General features: G+C 42.4%; 1 protein-coding gene across 3 annotated transcripts in view; it reads right to left on the bottom strand.

The window, feature by feature from the left end:
* The window catches only part of TLN2 (talin 2), a 258674-nt gene that overhangs the window by 96456 nt on the left and 139326 nt on the right, over nucleotides 1–22892 (bottom strand). The window contains exons 9-17 of one of the 3 annotated variants that reach the window (XM_056572820.1): nucleotides 22331–22394; nucleotides 17685–17789; nucleotides 15477–15632; nucleotides 15054–15155; nucleotides 13107–13183; nucleotides 12057–12240; nucleotides 10238–10351; nucleotides 8570–8678; nucleotides 6724–6932 (exon numbers count right to left, since the gene is read on the bottom strand). In XM_056572820.1, coding sequence (XP_056428795.1) covers nucleotides 6724–6932; nucleotides 8570–8678; nucleotides 10238–10351; nucleotides 12057–12240; nucleotides 13107–13183; nucleotides 15054–15155; nucleotides 15477–15632; nucleotides 17685–17789; nucleotides 22331–22394 — 1120 coding nt within the window. Of the gene's footprint in view, nucleotides 1–6723; nucleotides 6933–8569; nucleotides 8679–10237; nucleotides 10352–10471; nucleotides 10520–10604; nucleotides 10742–12056; nucleotides 12241–13106; nucleotides 13184–15053; nucleotides 15156–15476; nucleotides 15633–17684; nucleotides 17790–22330; nucleotides 22395–22892 lie in introns of those variants that run through there. The other 2 variants (XM_056572821.1, XM_056572822.1) reach the window with 2 other exon arrangements.

Below are 22892 nucleotides of genomic sequence, written 5' to 3'. Positions count from 1 at the left end.
TTGAAGCCCAATTTCTCCGGATTCAGAAAACACCCCATATGGAGGTGAAAAGTGCTCTGCTGGCGCACTACAGGTCTCAGAAGAGAAGGAGTCACATTTGGCTTTTTTGAAGGAAATTTTGCTCTGGGGGCATGCCGCATTTAGGAAGCCCCTATGGGGCCAGGACAGCAAAAAACCCAACATGGCATACCATTTTGGAAACTAGACCCCTTGGGGAACGTAACAAGGGGTAAAGTGAACCTTAATACCCCACAGGTGTTTCACGACTTTTACATATGTAAAAAAAAAAATTTTTTTTTACCTAAAATGCCTCTCTTCCCCAAAATTTTACATTTTTAAAAAGGGTAAAAGCAGAAAATACCCCCCAAAATTTGTAACACAATTTCTCCAGAGTACGGCGATACCCCATATGTGACCCTAAACTGTTGCCTTGAAATACGACAGGGCTCCAAAGTGAGAGCGCCATGCGCATTTGAGGCCTAAATTAGGGACTTGCATAACGGTGGATATAGGGGTATTCTACGCCAGTGATTCCCAAACAGGGTGCCTCCAGCTGTTGTAAAACTCCCAGCATGCCTAGACAGTCAGTGGCTATCTGGCAATACTGGGAGTAGTTGTTTTGCAACAGCTGGAGGCTCCGTTTTGGAAACAGTGGTGTACCAGACGTTTTTCATTTTTATTGGGGAGGGGGGCTCTGTAGGGGTATGTGTATATGTAGTGGTTTTTACTTTTTATTTTATTGTGTGTTAGTGTAGTGTAGTGTTTTTAGGGTACAGTCACACGGGCGGGGGTTCACAGTAGTTTCACGCTGGCAGTTTGAGCTGCAGCTCAAACTTGCAGCCGGATACTTACTGTAATCCTCCGCCCATGTGAGTGTACCCTGTACGTTCACATGGGGGGGGGGGGGGACATCCAGCTGTTGCAAAACTACAACTCCCAGCATGTACGGTCTATCAGTGCATGCTGGGAGTTGTAGTTTTGCAACCGCTGGAGGCTCCGTTTTGGAAACAGTGGCGTACCAGACGTTTTTCATTTTTATTGGGGAGGGGAGGGGGGTTGTATAGGGGTATGTGTATACGTAGTGTTTTTTACTTTTTATTGTGTGTTAGTGTAGTGTTTTTAGGGTACAGTCGCACGGGCGGGGGGTTCACAGTAGTTTCTCGCTGGCAGTTTGAGCTGCGGCAGAAAATTTGCCGCAGCTCAAACTTGCAGCCGGATACTTACTGTAATCCTCCGCCCATGTGAGTGTACCCTGTACGTTCACATTGGGGGGGGGGGGGGGACATCCAGCTGTTGCAAAACTACAACTCCCAGCATGTACGGTCTATCAGTGCATGCTGGGAGTTGTAGTTTTGCAACAGCTGGAGGCACACTGGTTGTGAAACACAGAGTTTGGTAACAAACTCAGTGTTTTGCAACCAGTGTGCCTTCAGCTGTTGCAAAAGCTACAACCCCCAGCATGTACGGACAGCGGAAGGGCATGCTGGGTCTTGTAGTTATGCAACAGCTGGAGGCATACTACTTTGGCTTGGGATGCTGGGGACTGTAGTTATGCAACAGCTGGAGACACACTGGTTTGCTACATAACTCAGTGTGCCTTCAGCTGTTGCAAAACTACAACTCCCAGCAGTCACCGACAGCCAACGGGCATGCTGGGAGTTGTAGTTATGCAACCAGCAGATGTACTACTACAACTCCCAGCATGCACTTTAGCTGTTGGTGCAAGCTGGGAGTTGTAGTTACACAACAGCTGAAGGTACACTTTTCCATAGAAAAAATGTGCCTCCAGCTGTTGCAAAACTACAAGTCCCAGCATGCCCATAAAGGCATGCTGGGAGTTGTGGTGGTCTGCCTCCGGCTGTTGCATAACTACAGCTCCCAGCATGCCCTTTTTGCATGCTAGGAGCTGTTGCTAAGCAACAGCAGGAGGCTGTCACTCACCTCCAACGATCCAGCCGCATGAGGTCAGTCCCTCGTCGTCGCCGCCGCGGCTGTCGCTCCTGGGGCCCCAATCCCAACATTGACGCCGGGGATCGGGGTCCCCAGCACCTGGGGTGCACGTCCCGCACCCGCTCACGTCCTCCGGAAGAGGGGCGGAGCGGGTTGCGGGAGTGACACCCGCAGCAGGCGCCCTGATTGGTCGGCCGGTAATCCGGCCGACGAATCAGGGCGATCGTGAGGTGGCACCAGTGCCACCTCACCCCTGCAGGCTCTGGCTGCCAGTAATTCCGGGTCACCGGGTCACTGGAGACCCGATTGACCCAGAATCTGCCGCAGATCGCTGGACTGAATTGTCCAGCGATCTGCGGCCATCGTCGACATGGGGGGGGCATAATGACCCCCCTGGGCGATATGCCCCGATGCCTGCTGAACGATTTCAGCAGGCATCGGGCACTGGCTCCCCTCCGGCTAGCGGCGGGGGCCGGGATTTGACAGGACGTACTCAAACGTCCTGAGTCCTTAAGGACTCGGAAAACGGGCCGTTTGAGTACGTTCTGCGTCCTTAAGGGGTTAAGTTGGCTGTAAAATATTATCATTCATCGTATAGTTTATCGAACAGACTGTTCATAAAAACAAGCCATTAATAATTTCCATAGATGAACATGTTTGTTTAATAAAATAAAGTTTATTTAATCACCTGTGGATCACCAAAAGACTTTAATGGGATATTCCAGGAATTCTTTTTATTTGACTATGCTACAGGGGTTGTAAAGTTTGTGTAGTTCATAATATAGTGTCTGTACCTGTGTGTGACTGTTTTCTCACAATTCTTATGTGATTTTCTCCCCACTATTTATTTTTAACAGCATACATAATGACTGTCGTCTCAGATTTTTCCCAGGTTGCAATGCGGCCGAGACCTGACTCACTAGTCAGCTGATGACAGGGAGCCTGTCTGCTTCAATGGGTGGAGTGATCAATCTGCAACTAATGCAACAGCTGTAGGCACTCTGATTGAAAACCACAGGTCTGCAGCTCATTTATGTTTCAATGGGTTGGGTGGCTGATGTGTGGGAGGGAGGAAAATGGTATTGTGGGATTTGTAGTCAAAAAAAGAAAAAAGTCAAACAGGAAATAGCAGTTCACAAAAAGCTAGCCACAGTGTTATGGTAATCTCACAACATAGGCATTTAGCCCCAAGACAAGCACAGATCCTTCCTAAGCATGTCTATTACTGTCTGCCAGGTACGTACTAAAATCACCTTATGGTGGATAACCCCTTTAAACATTCATGTGGTCCCAAATTACTCTGCAAGGATGTTCCTGAACATCCTTGCAAAGTCAGCAGCACAATGAAAATTGTGCTGCTGCAAGAGAAGAGAGCTGGCTGTCAGCTGTGGTGCTCACCTGAAAAAAGGCAAAGACTGTTTATTACTGCCCCTTTCTTCCCAACCTCTGAATATACAGCACACAATGAGGTGTACACAGCTTACCAGGAGCCATAAGGCTTCCCTGCTTTCTGTCTATGGTGAATGCAGTGGAAGAAACTCTGGGTCTGTGGCACAATCCATGGATGAAGCTAACATGGAGATAGTAATATATGTAAAATTACTTTATTAGCCAGATACAATGTGTTTCGGGGCCTTGGACCCCTTTCCCCAGGTATGAGATGCCATTATACCTGAGGATAGGGATCCATGGCCCCGAAACGCGTTATATCTGGCCAATAATACTACTACTATCTGCATCTTGGCTTTATCTGTGGATTATGCCACAGACCCGGAATTTTCTTCCAATGCATGCACCATACACCATCTGCTGGAGTGGATCTGGAGCCGACACCGGGAGGCAGCACCACTATATATATGCGCTTGTGTAGTTGTGTCTTTTACACAACCGTATCAAGTGAGAGGACCACTGGACCACATTGCGATACTTATAATCAACTCTCCTATCCCTATTGGTAAACATTACTGTCCTATGAGGAGCTCTGCCTTTTTTTCCCTAGATATATCATGCTTTCTGTCTATGTCCTGGGTAGCAGAAACACCCAGATCAGCTTTGCAGTGAGTGTCAGGGTAAAAAGTGTAGAGGAAAAAAAAACAAACAAAAAAAACCATAATTGAAAGGGTCCATGCAGAAATGAATAGGATGGCACTCGCATATGGGATGCAAATATAGAAAAATGTATTGACTTACATAGGTCAGGCGGGAACAAAGGTGAGGAAAGGAGCAGACAGATTGGAACTACGTCCGTTTCACGGCCTCCTGCCGCTTTTACTGGTTCCTCCAGTAGAACCAGTAGAAGCGGCAGGAGGATGTGAAACGGACGTAGTTCCAATCTGTCTGCTCCTTCCCTCACCTTTGTACCCGCCTGACCTATGTAAGTCAATACATTTTTCTATATTTGCATCCCATATGCGAGTGCCATCCTATTCCTTTCTGCATGGACTATTACGTTGCCTATCGCAACTAGGATTTAAGCACCGCTCACGGCAGATTGCACTGGAAACCGCACCTGTAATACCTCCAGGAGAGTCGTTATGTGCAGAGGCCGGTAGTGCTATCCCCCACCTCTTTTTTGTTTCATAATTGAAAGGGGACACAGTTAAAAAAAATTATATTAGCATGCAGTTCTTCATTATTTCCTTTTTCACAGTATCGAGAAAATAAATTACCAATACTAAAAAGACATAAAAATAAATTCCTATGTAAAAGCAAGACTATTTCAACACAAATGATAATGAGAAGACACTTAAAGGAGTACTCCGCCCCTAGACATCTTATCCCCTATCCAAAGAGGGGGATAAGATGTCTGTTCGCAGGGGTCCCGCTGCTGGAGACCCCCGCGATCTCTCATGCAGCCCCCAGAGCTACGTTTGCGCCGTGGCTGATGACTCACAATACAGGGACTGGAGGTTCGGGACGTCATGGCTCCGTCCCCTCATGATGTCACGTCTCGCCCCCTTAATGCAAGTCTATGGGAGGGGGCGTGGCTGTTGCCACGCCCCCTCCCATAGACTTTCATTAAGAAGGCCTGGCACAACATCACGAGGGGCGGAGCCATGATGTCACGAACCGCCGGCCGCTGTCATCAGCCACGGAGCGAACTTAGCTCCGGAGAGCTGATGACTCGGGGGGCTGCAGGAGAGATCGCGGGGGTCCCCAGCAGCGGGATCCCTGCGATCAGACATCTTATCCTTGGATAGAGGGATAAGATGACTAGGGGTGGAGTACCCCTTTAATAGCTTTCAATTACTTAAAGTACACAAAATGGCCAAATTAATCATTCTTCGACAAAAAACTGTCTGATTTGCCCATAGCCACCAATTGTTCTGTTAAAAAACAAAGCTGAGCTATGATTGGTTACAATGGGCAAATGAGTGAGGTTTTATTTATTCCCCTATTACAGTGATCCCTCAACTTACTATAGCCTCAACATACAATAGTTTCAACATACAGTGGTCTTTTCTGGACCATTGTACCTTGAAACCAGACTCAACATACAATGTACAGACAGTCCAGATCTGTGAAACGTGTCAATGGCCGGAAGAACTGACCAATCAGAATGGGCATTTTACTGGTAAAACCCCTGTATTACTGAAGCGTATGCACTGCCTGATATCTGGTAGCGCCCCCTACAGTACAGAGAGCTATTACATGTTCTGTACACTTCACCTGTACCAGGGTTACCTGCTCCTTTGGACACCAGGTGAGGGCGACTCCATGTTACTTTTTTTTAGGACATTGCCTTTACTGTACAGGACCCCGAAGAAGCTCCAGTCCTCTACATAGATCAGTGTTTCCCAAGCAGGGTGCCCCTAGCTGTTGCAAAACTACAACGCCCAGCATGCCCGGACAGCCTTTGGCTGTCCGGGCATGCTGTGAGTTGTAGTTTTGCAACAGCTGGAGGTTCCCTGCTTGGGAAACACTGACATAGACAGTGATTTACAGCTCCCACCAGATATTTCTTACTTTTATATGTAAGGACTTGCTTTATCTGTATTAGTTATGCACGTGTAGTAACTCGACAGCTCCAGTCTCCCGCACCTGCGCTCGGACGGGCCAGCAACGCCCCTGGCCGAATGGAAACGACAGGTAATAATGGAAATGTCCAGCGCTTTAGGATGCAAAAATTCTTCGGCTTTATTAAGTCATAAAAACATGCAGCATAGGGACAAGAACGCCGACGCGTTTCGGATCTGTGCGATCCTTAGTCATGGCCATGACTAAGGATCGCACAGATCCGAAACGCGTCGGCATTCTTGTCCCTATGCTGCATGCATCCTAAAGCGCTGGACATTTCCATTTTTACCTATCTGTATTAGTTATCTACTTATTTTTCTTAAATTTTCACTTTTTCCTATTTTTGGATGACATATTAGTGCCTTTAGAACCAATTTCCAGGTTTCCATAGAGTTCTGGTCTCAACTTACAATGCTTTCCACATACAATGGTCGTCCTAGAACCAATTAATATTGTAACTTGAGGGACCACTGTATTCTAATGCAGATATTAAAGAGTGACTGTGGTCAAAACCAGTAGACAGTGGACTAGATGTGGTATTTACACATGGGTTTGTACATCATTTGAAAAGGTTTACATTTGCCACCCAGAAATAGAGCTAATCAGGTTAATGGCCTGTGTCTGCATTCTGGATTCATGTAAATGAGGGTAAAATGCAATAAATGACACAACCCAAAAGATAAGAGATTTTTTTTCTCTCTAGACAGAAATATATGGCTTGTGAAATGTGTCCTTCAATAAAATCTGAGGACCTACCTCTCCAGAAGATGGCTGTACGGCTGTAAGTAGATCAGATACAGCACCTGCCAGTGTCCTGGCTGCTCCTAGCAATTTCTCCCCACTGCCAACCTCATCCTCCATCAGAGCAGCCAATAATTTTACACCCTTGGACATCTCCGTCAAATTTGAAGAAATAGTGGTAATTGCACATCCCACCGCTGTGTAGTCTGTTTCTGATGGATCCCCTAGTAAGAAAAGGAGCAGAAATATCTCTTTATGTCAACTGTAAATGATACATAGAGGTGACCACAGTGCTGGATTGCTGGTGGACTAATAAAACAAATGGTTGCTGCTGAAGTGCCACAGCTTGTGTGCCCCCTCACTCCCACTCCTCTCTTGGTCCCTCCTGATTGAGGTACACTGCTAGGCTTACAATATTTTTTGGGTCGTATTTTCCACTGTTATTAATAACTGACCTTGACCTTGGTAATGCTAAATGTTATCTATAAACAATGAAAGACTATCCATTTACAGCATATCAAGCCACATCAATTGTATGAAAAAGGTTTGTATTGCTGTAAAGATACTGATGAATGCAGAGATATTGCACCATTATACAATACTCTACATTTGCATAAAATAATTGCTGCCTTATTCATATAATCTTGTGATACAAACAAACAGGATGAATGAAGTGCACACAAGAAGGTATCCTTCCCTACTGTCACCTGAACCTATTTCTGCCACTGTTCAGCTGGGTTCACATGTAGTATTTTATCTCTTCAGTATTATGTCCACATTCTGTACAGTATTTTTAATAAAACATGTGAACCCAACAGAGTTATCCTCCAGGCATACATTCCAACTTGTTCTCAAGGTTCCCATACACCTAAAGTCGATTGAACCCGCCAATGTCTGGCAGTCTCCCTACTGTTCACTGACAAATTATGCTGTTATTTTTTCTGTCCAATTTGCAAAGGATAAGCTGGCTCCAGAGCAGTCTGTCCGCAGCTTACCTGTCCCCTTTCCATAGAGAGCTGCGCTGAACGTTTATGTTAAGGAGAGGTCAGGAAAGATAACTGTCAGCTAATCGCCAATGGTTATTGAAATTGTATGCCCAAATTAACATCTGGCATTTGGAGACTTAAAGGGGTACTCCGCCCCTAGACATCTTATCCCCTATCCAAAGGATAGGGGATAAGATGTCAGATCGCTGGGGTCCCGCCGCTGGGGACCCCCGGGATCGCGGCACCGCGCGATCATTACTGCACAGAGCGAGTTTTATCTGCGCGTAATGACGGGCAATACAGGGGCTGGAGCATAGTTACGTCACGGCTCCGCCCCCTCGTGACGTCACGAGGGGTGGGTCGTGATGTCACGAGGGGCGGAGCCATGACGTCACGCTGCTCCGTCCCCTGTATCGCCCGTCATTACGCACAGAGCGAACTCGCTCTGTGCAGTAATGATCGCGCGGTGCCGCGATCCCGGGGGTCCCCAGCGGCGGGACCCCGGCGATCTGACATCTTATCCCCTATCCTTTAACTTCGGCTATGTGGAAGAGTTTCAAAGGCAAACACACATTGCAGGGAGAATTGTGCACGGATTCTACTTTAAAAATAGAACCCATCCACAATACTTGCTAATGAGTAATGGGATGGTTGCCCCAACAACTATAGTGCCCTACAAGCATTTTCGTCTCTCTATACCTGATCATATCCAGAGTTAGAGCATGTCTGGAAGGACATTTTAAAAGCCATAATCTACTGTTTTTTTGTATTAGAGGTACATGAGAGCAATAAAGTTGCCGCCTTAGTCAGAATTTGACTGACCGTTAAACAAGAAAAAATGTACACACAAACTTAGTATTTATGCACAGTAATACCTGCAGTCAGATTCACCACTGAAGCTGTTCCTGCAGTGATAGCATCCACTTGGGAGTGGATCTCATGCTTTGACTCATCTACCTTGTTTTGGATCCAAACTCTTGATGCCTAGAAAAAAAATGGAATTTTTTAAATATATTTATATGCATATTTAAATCAGTAGGTCATACATAACACTGAATAATCAGACTTTTAAAGAAACTAGTAATGAAGCATTCCTATTGCGCTTGTGTCGCTTTCTCCCACCCGTCTTTTCATTACTACCGTATTTTCCGGTGTATAAAAAGACTGGGCGAATTAAGGCGACCCCCTACTTAAAATAAAATATAGAGTTTGGGATAGACTCGCTGTGTAAGGCTACTCCTCTACCACGATACGGTACCTTACCATTGTTCCCCCACATTAGGATGTCAGCATAGTTCCCCTACATTAGGTTGGCAGTATAGTTCCCCCACATTAGGTTGTAATTCCCCCACATTAGGTTGGCAGTATTGTTCCCCCTACATTAGGTTGGCAGTATAGTTCCCCAACATTAGGTTGTAATTCCCCCACATTAGGTTGGCAGTATATTCCCCCACATTAGGTTGGCAGTATAGTTCCCCCTACATTAGGTGCAGTATAGTTCCCCAACATTAGGTTGTAGTTCCCCCACATTAGGTTGGCAGTATAGTTCACCCCACATTAGGCTGGCAGTATAGTTCCCCCAAATAAGGTTGGCAGTGGCCCCCCAAATTAGGTTGGCAGTATAGTTTCCCCCACATTAGGTTGGCAACATACTCCGGGCGTCCCTGCCTACTGCAGCACACGGCGTATAAGACAACACCTGGCTTATAAGATGACCACCGACTTTTGAGAACATTTTACGGGGTTAAATAGTCGTCTTATAAGTCGGAAAATATGGTATTCACTACACCTTCTTGTGACGTTGCATCCAGCAGCCAGACGTGGAGATGCGTCACTGCTCCTGCGGCTGCGCAGCCAATTTGCTATTATGTAAATAAAGGGTAGGGGTTACATGGATACTTTCTAGTGCAAATAGCCTCCACAAAATGTCACCCAAAGGCAGCATCTGCACTAAGTTATATTGATTAAGCTACAGAAAACCCCCACCATTACTTTTCATAGCAGCAAATGTACAATTGGCAGCGACAAAATGAAATAAAATAATGTGACACTAAGCTCTATGTATGAGGTGATGATAATTCTCATGTTTTCTGTTGCATAAGAAGTCGTGATAATGGTTTCCAGGCCATTATTTGGTTAACTTCAATTTTCTAGTTTCTCAGACTTGTACCAAGCATTTCGTATATTTTATTCATTACAGCATGCCTAGGATAAAGGTTTATTACCATCTCTTTGAACTGATAGGTTTCCCTTGCTCAAATCATTCTCAGATCTGTCAGTGCAGAACAATGTTTTGAAGATAAATCCTTAAAACTGCTAGGTAAAATAAATACTTAATACCATCACTTGCTGTGCAGCTAAACCAGAGATGCATTTCACTTACCTAAATGGCAATCCAACATATATACATTATGGTAGTTTCATCAATTCTAGGTACCATAAGTACACAGAAAGGTGGAAGAGCGAATAAACATTAATTCTCAATTGTCCAAATTAAATAAGCTGTCACGTCAAATGTAGAGATCGCGTTATGAGGCTCTTACCATGTCGTGTCCTAGAGGTGGCAGATTGTCCACTTGGCTCAGATCATCATGTGCCTGTTGAACTGCATGCATGCTGGTGTTAATGGTCCCCATCAGAGCTTGCTGAGCTGATGTCTGAAGAAAAAACAAACATTAACATGATGCACGCGCCAAGTGAAGGCATTACATTTCTAATAGAATAAATCTTTCTCCTTGTAGAGGAAGGAGATACATGGATTTCTTGACAGCACACACATTTACATATAAATATAACACGTATAGTCAGTTTGTAAAGCTCCATCCATTCACAGATGTAACAGCAAGCAGCCACTGAACAAAAGCAGAGGGAAGAGAAGTCTTTTTCTCCCAGCAGTGCACACATCCTTACAGAACACTGCAAATATTTTCCAGAAGCCTTGAGAAGGAGCAGAAAGTAGGTTAGGAGACAATTGGTCTAATTAGCAGTGACATATGGCGGGCAGTGAGGGATGCAGGATTAATTGGAGGATGAGCAGAAAACGGCATTTAATGAGCCACAGCCAGTCAATGGGTAGTGCCACAAATAAAATGGGCACAAGTGCACAGAGGAGCATGTCAGGGGGCGGCCTCCTGCAACCAGGATCTCACTCCCCCACAGAGGCAGATTCGACACATTTATAATGCCAGCACATAAAACTAAAGCCATAAATGGACAGAAAACTTTAGATGAACCCAAGAAGAAATAGCACAGTAATGAAGAATCTAAAAAAGACAAAGTAATTATTAAATGTAGGTGCCAATTTGTCAACTTTTATTATTTTTATGTTTTGATCTCTTTCAAGATTTTGCTTTGCAGCCAGTAAAACATGAAAATGCCTATGAAGCCTTTGTGAATTGTTTCCAGCTGAATGAGCTCAGCTGAGTTTGGATTATGTTGCATACTAGGGGCTATCCTGAAACTAATGAGCGGACATGACTGAGGACGTGTTTACTTTTGCATCATTTGGAGTCATTAAACAAGTGATCGGCTTCATCAAGCATGAGATTACAACTAAGTGAGCGGCCGCGCTTTGTAACAGAGAGACGTTCAATTACTAAAAAGAGAAATTATCATGGCAAAGGGTTCCCATATATAATCCCGAGAGAAAATGATGTGATTACACCAAATGTATGGCAGAAAGGCAAAAAGAAAACTGCAGTAGTTCTTAGAACCATATTTGGTATGTTTATCATTGATATGCTACTGTAAAATTCCAAAAGATACAAACTAATCTTAAGAGCTTTGGCCCACTAACAGCATTTTCAAATTAACCAAAGAATAGGTGATAAATATGGGATCACTAATGGACCAACCACAGGGACCTCCAATAATCATCACTTGCACTGCTCCATTCACTGCTATGGGACTGATGCAGATCGTGCCTTGTTAATTTTTTCAGTCCCATAACAGGGAATGGAGCATTGACCAAAAAAAGCACACTTTTGTTCCATTTACAAAGTGCACTTAGAGACCTCCATTCTTGTAATTGCTAGGGGTTCCAGCAGCCGGACCACAATCACACATTTATCCTCATCGTCCATTTTTTTTATTTCAAAATTACAGGTGTCTAGATGTGAGCTCTAAGTACTGAATATGAATTAATAATCTTGTATCTCATGTATAGCCATTACGTATTACAAAGAAACACAAATATCCACCATCAATATGCAATTATTGGGCCAATGCCTTTAGTACATCTGAAGAAAAAGAGGGTACATTCTTTATTCGGTTTGTAGTCTTACATAACAATACAGCAATAAAGGTAATTTAAAAAAATAAACAATGTGTCCAGTGGGGCAGATTTTGCTCATTTGTACTTACTAGTGGAGGCATGTGACCTCTGTGCATTTGGCCTGTGGTGAGCTGTTGTTGAGCTGATGGCATGGTGCCCATGTTAAAAGTCTCTGGTCCACTTGACCCCGAGCGTATAATAGCAGGCAGAGCAACTGTGCCATGTTCAAGCTTACCAGGTCGAGTGACTTGCTGCTGCTGAAGAATAGTGGATCTGAAAAGAGGGAAGTGTTTTATCTTAGAACAAGCAAGCTTTACTTGCATGGCATGAATATTTATGGTGGTTCCTTAAGATATGATATTAAGTGGTTCTGGGGTGAACATTGTATGTTGAGACCATGGGGAAGATTTATCAAGACCTGTTCGGAGCAAAAGTTGCCTAGTTGCCCATAGCACCCAATCAGATTGCTTATTTCATTTTACAGAGGCCTTGCAGAAACCTGGCAATTAGTTCTAAAAAAATTAAAAATTGTCATCCAAATTAGAAAAAAAAAAGAAAAAAGAGGATCAAAGAAAAATAAGTAGATAACTAATATAGATAAAGCAAGTCCTTACATGCTGGGAGCTGTAAATCACTGTCTATGTAGAGGACAGGAGCTTCTTCAGGGTCCTGTACAGAACATGCAATGTCTTAAAAGATTATCCTCACTGTGTACAAATGAGCAGCTAACTCTGGCATGTTTTAAGGGTAGTATAGGACATGTAGTACCATCCGTACTGAAGGGAGGTGTTACCAGACAGCCAGTCAGTGCATGCTCTTCAGTAATACAAGTGTCTTACCAGTAAAATGCCCATTCTGATTAGTAAGACCAGCAATTTGCATGTTTCGCAGATCTGGACATGTTTAGCATTTTATGTTGAATATGGTTACAATGGCCCATAAAAGACCATTGTAAGTTGAGGAATCACTGTATTTATTATTATTTTTTAGTAGTAGTAGTAGTAGTAGTAGGGGTAGTACCTTTCAAATGCAGATGTGACTTCGAATGCTTTTAGCAGTGAAGGAGTCAATTTAAAAAAAATGTTTTTCTTTTTTTAGGGCCCATCCAATATGAACAACAACAGAGGCCACATACTCACTTCTTGGGGGAAATTGATTCTTCTAACATTGTTGATTCTTCATCCCCCTCTAACCCAAAGCGGTCTTTACTTTGTTTCTAGAAGAAGCAATTAATACATCCTGAATAGTAGTGTTCAAAAAAATATATACCACTAAAATATATTTAGATTTTCAAAAGGAACTTCCATGTCCCTTTCCCATAATGTATACATCTCTCTGCAAATAAAGTCGCATCCGAACATATATAGAATAAGGGCTCATACACAATACATATTTTCTGAGCAGAAATCCGCTCTCGAGTTCTGCTGCAGAAAATACAGTGCAACAGCCTCCCATTGCTTTCAATGGGATTCTGCTACACCTTTCACATTACAGAATGTCCACAGGGAAGTTCCACTAAAAAAAAAAAAAAAAAAATACTGGACCCCAGACTCAATCTTTCATGTTCATTTTTTTTGGGCAGAATACACCTAGAAATGCACTGCCGTCTAAGTAGCATAGCTTGTTCTAAAAGCGCCCGCTACAGATTTAATCACTGAGCAAAATATCCCCGGGTGAAGATTCCCTGGTGTGAATGAGCATCAAGTCTCAAAAGGGATACACATGTGTGATTATACAATGTCTTAGGTCTGCTATTTACTTTTATTGTTTAAAATAATAATAAATAAATAAAATATATGTATGTATCTCTCCTTTTTATTACTTTGAAAATAACCAGGAGTAAACTTGACAAATTTGTTTTGGAATAGGCCTGTAAAAAATAAACTTGGTTACATAGTATACCTTTATGTCTGATGTTGTGACAAAACAAGATGTTGAGACATAAGAGAAAATCGGAGGGGCTCAACCTAATAAAAGGTGGGGTACTACCCAGTGATGAATGACAGAATACCAGAAACAGAAAAAGCCATCACTGACAAATAGCAGCACTCCCAATATTGATAATTAATAATTTTATTAGTACAAATTCATGAAAAAGACATACAATTGCACACAAGAAATCCATTGAACATGAAAAGACACATTAAAAACATTAAAATCCCTGGCTTACTAAAGCCAACACACAACCTAGGGGAGGGGTCATGAACCCCCTCTCCTAGACAGACACCCGTCCTCAATAATACAATAAATCAACTGTATATCAGGTCTGTATACCACATGTAGGTAGTAAAAGAATAATTATCAATATGCAAATAGCCCATACAATTCGGGACCAATACAAATAATTCCTACAGCCAAATGGTAATCGCCATCAAGTGAATAAGTGGAGATACCATATAGAAACAAGCGTCCCAGACCAGATGAGGATTGGAAAGGTGGAAGAGGACGGGGTCACTGAAGTCCCCACGCGTTCCGTTGCCTAACAAGGGCAACTTCCACCCCTGAGGAATTTGCCCTTGTGAGGCAACGGAACGCGTGGGGACTTCAGTGACCCCGTCCTCTTCCCCCTTTCCAATCCTCATCTGGTCTGGGACGCTTGTTTCTATATGGTATTTTAGTATCAGGATTTTCCATCTCCACTTATTCACTTGATAGCGATTACCATTTGGCTGTAGGTATTATTTGTATTGGTCCAGAATTGTATGGTCCATTTGCATATTGATAATTATTCTTTTACTACCTACATGTGATATACAGACCTGATATACAGTTGATTTATTGTATTATTGAGGACGGGTGTCTGTCTAGGAGAGGGGGTTCATGATCCCTCCCCAAGGTTGTGTACTGGCTTTAGTAAGCCAGGGATTTTAATGTTTTTAATGTGTCTTTTCATGTTCAATGAATTCCTTGTGTGCAATTGTATGTCTTTTTCATGAATTTGTACCAATAAAATTATTAATTATCAATATTGGGAGTGCTGCTATTTGTCAGTGATGGCTTTTTCTGTTCCTGGTAAAACAAGATGTTAACTAAATCCAAGTCACACACTGTTTAAAATTGAAAAATGTAAGCTAATGTCTTTGTACCTTCTTGAGAATAATATCTATATATCCAGCGATTAACTGAGAGATCTGCTCTCCTTCTGTGGTCTGCACCGAATAATAACTCTCTTGATACTCTCCAAAGTCCTGAAATATATAAATGTATACGTGTACCACAAGAAGGCATCAAGCCAGTAACATTTTTAAGGCAGCTTTGGATGTCACAAGAGAAGTGGCATAAATTGGTTCATGGTCAGTAATAAATATACATAAAATGCAAAGAAAACCCTAAAAGAACTCTGCAGCAGCTTTACACAAAACAGAATATTAAATTCCGGTAACCTGCATTTTTTATCCAGATGTACCGGTGTTCGAATATGAACTCCAAAGTGCAGAAAATGAATTGATTATCACATATCTCATTTGTATCCATCAGGTAACATAAACATGAAAAACAAACATATATACCAAGGTGAAGCTTTTTGGAGAAGCAGCCCAACGTTTCACCGTTGTCAGTGGCCACTCTTGAAGTACTTCCTTTGTTTTCTCATCTACCCTCATCACAGAATCCTTAGTAATCCCAAGTAAGCGAGGCACAAGTTTGTTTTTACCCTTCATCTTTTCCTGGAAACACAGAATTAAATAAATCAATTAAACAATAATCACCATTTAATAGTGCAGCAGCATATAGATGATATTAAGAAAACTGTCCAAAAAAATCAGTAAAGAAGGAATGACTGATGATAATGATGATTATGATGACAATAATAATAATCACCATCATCATCACACTAAATAAATAAATCCGTTGAAAAGGGACAGATGGGAATAATAGAAAACAAATAAAAGTAAGCCCCCATTGTTTATAGTAACACACTGAGAAGTGTTGATGGCCAATGTTAATTCATGACTTCTAGTATAGAAAAGTAACATGTTTAACCACAGACTGCAGTAAGGGATGTCCATTAGAACTTCCCTGTTTATCTTGAATACAACAGCCCTAGGCCTGGCTTGTTTAACCCTTGTAATAGTTATTAGCATTGCTGGAAGATAGAGGAGGGCACACAGATCACTTCTCAGCCAACTTTTATGTAGGACTTTACTTCTGGGGGTAGGGGTTGGTGCAAGAGCCAGGTCAAGCTTGTATTTTAGAAATGTGCAGAATCCTGGGGTCAGCAGAAAACGTAGACAGAATGTGTAAGGATATGACCGCAGGGAGAGTGTCTAGGTTCCACCATCAAATCTTAACAAGGATGATAATTAGGTAAGAAAGCACCAGAGGAGATGAAAGATGGAAGGAGAAAATGCATGAGAGGCAGAAAGAATGTGCCATGAAATCAGATTTCTTCTTGCCCGCCATGTAAATACAATTACTGAGTAAAACAATATTGTGGCGATATAGAAAACATAACAAAATTAAAGTACTGGAGTTAGTAATACCTGGTTTGTACAGCTTGGTTTGTGGATACACAAATTACAGATCATGCGGTCAGACTGATTTAGAGCCTCAGGCTGGGTTTACCATTAGAGATGGGTGAAACTTACAGTAAATTCGATTCGTCACGAACTTCTCAGCTCGGCAGTTGATGACTTTTCCTGCATAAATGAGTTCAGCTTTCCGGTGCTCTGGTGGGCTGGAAAAGGTGGATACAGTCCTAGGAAAGAGTGTCCTAGGACTGTATCCACCTTTTCCAGCCCACGGGAGCACCTGAAAACTGAACTAATTTATGCAGGATAAGTCATAAACTGCCGAGCCGAGAAGTTCGTGACGATTCGAATTTACTGCAAGTTCGCTCATCTCTATTTACCATACAAATCCCTTAATCACAACTATTTTAAAGCTGGATATAGAGGTAAACTTTTGTCAACGATAGGAACCATAATGTATTGTGGGACTGACCCAATGCTTCTCCACTAACACTCAAGCTGAATGCCTGTGGTATCTGATTGTAATCGGATTGTAACTGTGCCAGCTTCAAACTAAAATTAGTAAGGATATCAATAACTGCTAAATGTGAATGAAAGGGATCTCAAAAAATATGGACGATTATCACCGATTATGGGACCATAAAAATATTCAATTCGGGATAAAGATCAGTATATGTAAAGACTACTCCTAGCTGTAACAATGACAATTCTTATTGGCCGCATGAGGACTGTGCTGATGAAAAGAGGAACAGTGGTGCAGTTACCCATTGCAACCAATCAGATTGCTCCTTTCATTTTGAAAGAGGCCTGTGTGCGATGGGGGCGGGGCATTATCGGCAAGGTAATTGCCGATACCGATAATGCCCAAAATCGTGATTATCGGCCAATAATATCGGCCAAACCGATAATCGGTCGATCCCTAGATAAGATGCCTGATCGCAGGGGTCCTGCCGCTGGGGACCCCCGTGATCTTGCACGCAGCACCCCGTTATAATCAGTCCCCGGAGCATGTTCGCAGCGGCATGTTCAGGCATCTGTTATCCTTTGGATAGGGGATAAGATGTCTAAGCACCGGAGTACCCCTTTAAGGACAGTTTAAAATGCACCATGTTCAATGGTCTGCCTCTTCTGACAAATATTTATCACTCCAGTGCTTTATGTAAAGGGAGTAGTATAGTGTCAGGATAGAGGTATATTTTAAACACAAACATTATTCAAGCAAGTAATAAATCTTAACATATTTTTTACCTTAACTAAAAAGAACGACACCCCATATGTGCGTAGGGACCGAGCCAGCTTCACATACTTAACCTTGGCTTCAATTTCTGTCATTTCCCCACAGTTCTTATGTTCCTGGTGGCCATAAAATCACATAATGCGGTGTTAAAACAAAAAGCAGTACTTAAGAGTAATAAGATTATTATTTGCTCCAGGCAAAAGTTATAACTAAAGTGTACAATGTTAACTCCGTAACAAAAACACATCATCGTTCTGCTTCATCTAAAGTACATACATGACCAGAAGAAGAGCACAGCACGCGGGACTATTCCCTACATCAAAACAACAGCTGCCATGGATTCTGGTATATGTCGTACAATGTATTACATGATCTGATTTGTTTTTTTTCAGCCATCATGGCACAAAAATGAAGAATTGACTACTCACGGGTGTTTGGAAGCAGAATTTATTGCTTGTTTGATTGTAAATCAGTCTTCTGTTGACCTTAAAGGGGTACTCCCGGGGAAAACATTTTTTTTTTTTTTTTTTTTTTTTTATCAACTGGTGCCAGAAAGTTCAACAGATTTGTAAATTACTTAAATTAAAAAAATCTAAATCCTTCCAGTACTTATTAGCTGCTGAAGAGGAAATGGTTTTCTTTTTGGAACACAGAGCTCTCTGCTGACATCATGAGCACAGTGCTCACTGCTTACATCTCTGTCCATTTTAGGAACTGTTCAGAGCAGCATATGTTTGCTATGGGGATTTTCTCCTACTCTGGACAGTTCTTAAAATGGACAGAGATGTCAGCAGAGAGCACTGTGGTCATGATGTCAGCAGAGAGCTCTGTTACATAAAAAAAGAATTTCCTCTGTAGTATTCAGCAGCTAATTAATACTGGAAGGATTATGATTTTTTAATAGAAGTAATTTACAAATCTGTTTAACTTTCTGGCACCAGTTGATTAAAAAAAAATACAGTTTTCCACAGGAGTACCCCTTTAACCCCTTAAGGACCAAGCCCATTTTAACCTTAAGGACCAGAGCATTTTTTGCACATTTGACCATTGTCATTTTAAGCATGAATAACTCTGGAATGCTTTTATTTTTCATTCTGATTCAGAGACTGTTTTTTCATGACATATTCTACTTTATGTTAGTGGTAAATTTTCGTCGATACTTGCATCCTTTCCTGATGAAAAATTCCCAAATTTTATGAAAAAATTTAGCATTTTTCTAACATTGAAGCTTTCTGCTAGTAAGAAAAATAGACATTCCAAGTAAATTATATATTGATTCAAAAATACAATATGTCTACTTTATGTTGGCATCATAAAGTTGACAATGTGTTTTTACTTTTGGATGATATCAGAGGGCTTCAAAGTTCAGTAGCAATTTTCCAAAAAAATGTAAAAATCTTTTTGAATTTTTACAAGGGGTAACAGGACAAAAAGCCCCCCAAAATGTGTAACCCAATTTCTCTCGAGGAAGAAAATACCTCATATGTAAAGTGTTTGGCAGGCGCAGTAGAGGGCTCAGAAGGGAAGGAACGACAATGGAATTTTGGAGAGTGAATTTAGCTGAAATGGTTTTTGGGGGGCATGTCACATTTAGGAAGCCCCTATGGTGCCAGAACAGCAAAGAAAAAACACATGGCCTACTATTTCGGAAACTACACCCCTCAAGGAACGTAACAAGGGGTACAGTGAGCCTTAACACCCCACAGGTGTTTGATGACTTTTTGTTAAAGTTGGATGTGTAAATGAAAAAAAGAATTTCACTAAAATGCTGGTTTTCCCCAAATTTTACTTTTTTACAAGGGGTAATAGGAGAAAATCCCCCCAAATTTGTAACCCCATTTCTTCTGAGTATGGTAATACCCCATGTGTGGATGTCAAGTACTCTGCTGGAGTACTACAATGCTCAGAATAGGAGAAGCTCCATTGAGATAGATTTTGTTTGGAATAAAAGTGTGTGCTTAAAATGCCCACCGTGGTGCCAGAACAGTGGACTCCCCCACATGTGACCCCATTTTGGAAACTATACCCCTCATGGAATGTAATAAGGGGTGCAGTGAGCATTTACACCCCACTGGCGTTTGATAGATCTTTGGAACAGTGGGCTGTACAAATGAAAAATTACATTTTTTATTTTCACGTACCACTGTTCCAAAAATCTGTCAGACACCTGTGGGGCGTAAATGCTCACTGCACCCCTTATTACATTACGTGAGGGGTGTGTGTTCCAAAATGGTGTCACATGTGGGAGGAGTCCATTGTTCTGGCACTATGGGGGCTTTGTAAACACATGTGGCCTCCAATTCCGGACAAGTTTTCTCTCCAAAAGCCCAATGGCGCTCCTTCTCTTCTGAGCATTGTAGTTCGCCCGCAGAGCACTTTACATCCACATATGGGGTATGTTCTTACTCAGAAGAAATGGGGTTACAAATTTTGGGGGGCTTTTTTCCTATTTTCCCTTGTGAAAATGAAAATTTTGGTTAACACCAGCATTTCGGTGAAAAAACTTTTTTTTCTTCATTTTCCCATCCAACTTTAATGAAAATTTGTAAAACACCTGTGAGGTGTTAAGGCTCACTATACCCCTTGTTACATTCCGTGAGGGGTGTAGTTTCCAAAATGTGGTCACACGTGGGTATGTGTTGTTTTGCGTTTATGTCAGAAACGCTGTAAAATCAGCCACCCCTGTGCAAATCACCTATTTAGGCCTCAAATGTACATATTGTGCTCTCACTCCTGAGCCGTGTTGTGTATCCGCAGAGCATTTTACGCCAACATATGGGCTATTTTTGGGGGTCTTTTTCTCCTTTTACCTCTTGTGAAAATAAAAAGTATGGGGCAACATCAGCATGTTAGTGTAAAATGTTTTATTTTTTTACACTAACAGGCTGGTTTGGACCCCAACTTTTCCTTTTCATTAGGGGGTAAAAAAAAAAGAAAAAGCCCCCCAAAATATGTAGTGCAATTGCTCCCGAGTACGGAAATACCCCATATGTGGCCCTAAACTGTTTGAACCTTGAAATACGAAGTGAGAGAGCTCCATGCGCATTTGAGGACTTACTTAGAGATTGCATAGGGGTGGACATTGGGAATCACTGGCGTAGCATACCCCTAACAGTGGCTGTCCGGAAATGCTGGGAGTTGTTTTGCAACAACTGGAGGCTCTGTTTTGTAAACACTGCTGTACGATACATTTTTATTTTTATTTGGGGGGGGGGGGGGCAGTGTAAGGGGTGTATATGTAGTGTTTTACCGTTTATTATGTGGTAGTGTAGTGTAGCGTAGTGTTTTTGGGGTACATTCGCACTGGCGGGGGTTTACGGAGAGTTTCCTTCTAGGAGGTTGCGCTGCGGCGGAAAATTTGCCGCAGCTCAAACTTGAAGCAGGAAACTCACTGTAAACCCGCCCGAGTAAATGTACCCTGTACATTCACATGGGGGGGCACACCTCCAGATGTTGCAAAAGTACAGCTCCCAGCCGGCACTAACCGATCGTGCAAGCTGGCAGTTGTACTTTTGCAACAACTGGAGGCACACTGGTTGGAAAACCTTCAGTTAGGTTCCGTTACCTAACTTAGTATTTTTCAATTAGTGTGCCTCCAGCTGTTGCAAAACTACAACTCCTAGCATCTACTTATTTCCGAAAGGCATGCTGGGAGATGTAGTTATGCAACAGCTGGAGGTACGCATCTGCAACTCCCAGCATGCTGAGACAGCTGTTTGCTGTTTGGGCATGCTGGGAGTTGTAGTTTTGCAAGATCTGAAGGGCCACAGTTTTGAGACCTCTGCACAGTGATCTCCAAACTGTAGCAAAACTGCAAATCCCAGCATGCCCAAACAGCTGTCTGGACATGCTGGGAGTTGTAGTTTAGCAACATCTGGAGGGCTAACTGTAGCCCTCCAGATGCTGCTAGGCAACTACTAACCAGCTTCCATAGGATTCACATCGCCGTCCTCTGCCGGCCGCCACTGATGGTAAGTGGACATCCCGCGCCGGTCACCCTCTGTTCCCCCGTTCTGCCCAGACTACAGTGGGTGGGCAGAACAGGGAAACCGAACTTTAACACCCCCCCCCCCCCCGATCTGCTATTGGTCGGTCGCTTCTCACCAACCAGTAGCAGGGATAGGAGGGGTGCCAGCTCACTCCTATCCCTTCAGGAAGATCGTGGGTGTCTTGGACAACCCCAATCCCCCTTATTTTTCTGGTCACCAAAGACCCGTATGGCCCGGAATTGCCTCAAATTGCCGAAGTGAATTCACCGGCGATTTACGGCTATCTAATTTTTCCTAATTCCCTTGTTTTAGTTGCTCACACTTCAGTTTACCAAGAAGGAGAGGGGTTGTTCCCTTAGGCAAGCATGATGCATGTCCTCAGATATATGAACTTTCTCCTTCACTTCTCAGACCTGACAACTAGCTGCTCCGTGCACTGAGGCTCAGTGACACGCTCACAGCTCACACAACAGGCTAATTGACAAGTCGGGAGGATGCACAGAGCCCTGCTTGTCCTCTCTTTCTGTAATGTGTAACAGATTTGATTGTCCACACAACTCCACTCATGGAAAATCCATACAATATATTTACATAACCAAGTTGTAGATTTTACAATGCTTTGAGACACTATTTGTTAAAAAAAAAAAAAGATGTAAATGTAACTGTACCTGAAATAACCTTTTCTCTGCTCCTCTCTGCTTGATATACTCTTTAGGAAGAAACTCTTTCAAGCTAAAAGAAATATGTGATGAATTTACTGTATAAAAGGACTAATAAATACTTTGACCCACAGTAGAAAAGTTGATATTATTTAGTGATACATAAAGAATTTAACTATTATCATTTTTACACTACTAATACATTATTTCAGTTTCTCCTTCTGTCATTGCAATAGAATGGCACAGCAGGGCACATGCATGGTCATCACTCTAGGCAAACTTCTTCTAACCTGTAGCTGGGAGGGAATCGGGGATCTGACAATCAAAGTGGTATGAGTAGTCAGACCCTATAATCTTTATATATACAGTGTAAAGTTACAAGCTCTGAACCCTCTCTGAGTCTTTAACAACATGCATTTCAAAAATGATAGTACTTTGCATGACTCAACAACCTTTATCAAGTCTAAGAAATTCAAGAAACAATCTAACATTAGAAATGTTCCTTGTAGACACTGACTGGGCTATAGGGAGGCACATAAAATGCTAAACTCTAATAATCATATACCACAAC

The sequence above is a fragment of the Hyla sarda genome, chromosome 4, assembly GCF_029499605.1.
Source record: "Hyla sarda isolate aHylSar1 chromosome 4, aHylSar1.hap1, whole genome shotgun sequence".
Taxonomy (NCBI): domain Eukaryota; kingdom Metazoa; phylum Chordata; class Amphibia; order Anura; family Hylidae; genus Hyla; species Hyla sarda.
The sequence above is the reverse complement of the archived record's forward strand: the minus strand, read 5'-3'. Positions and strand labels throughout refer to the sequence as shown.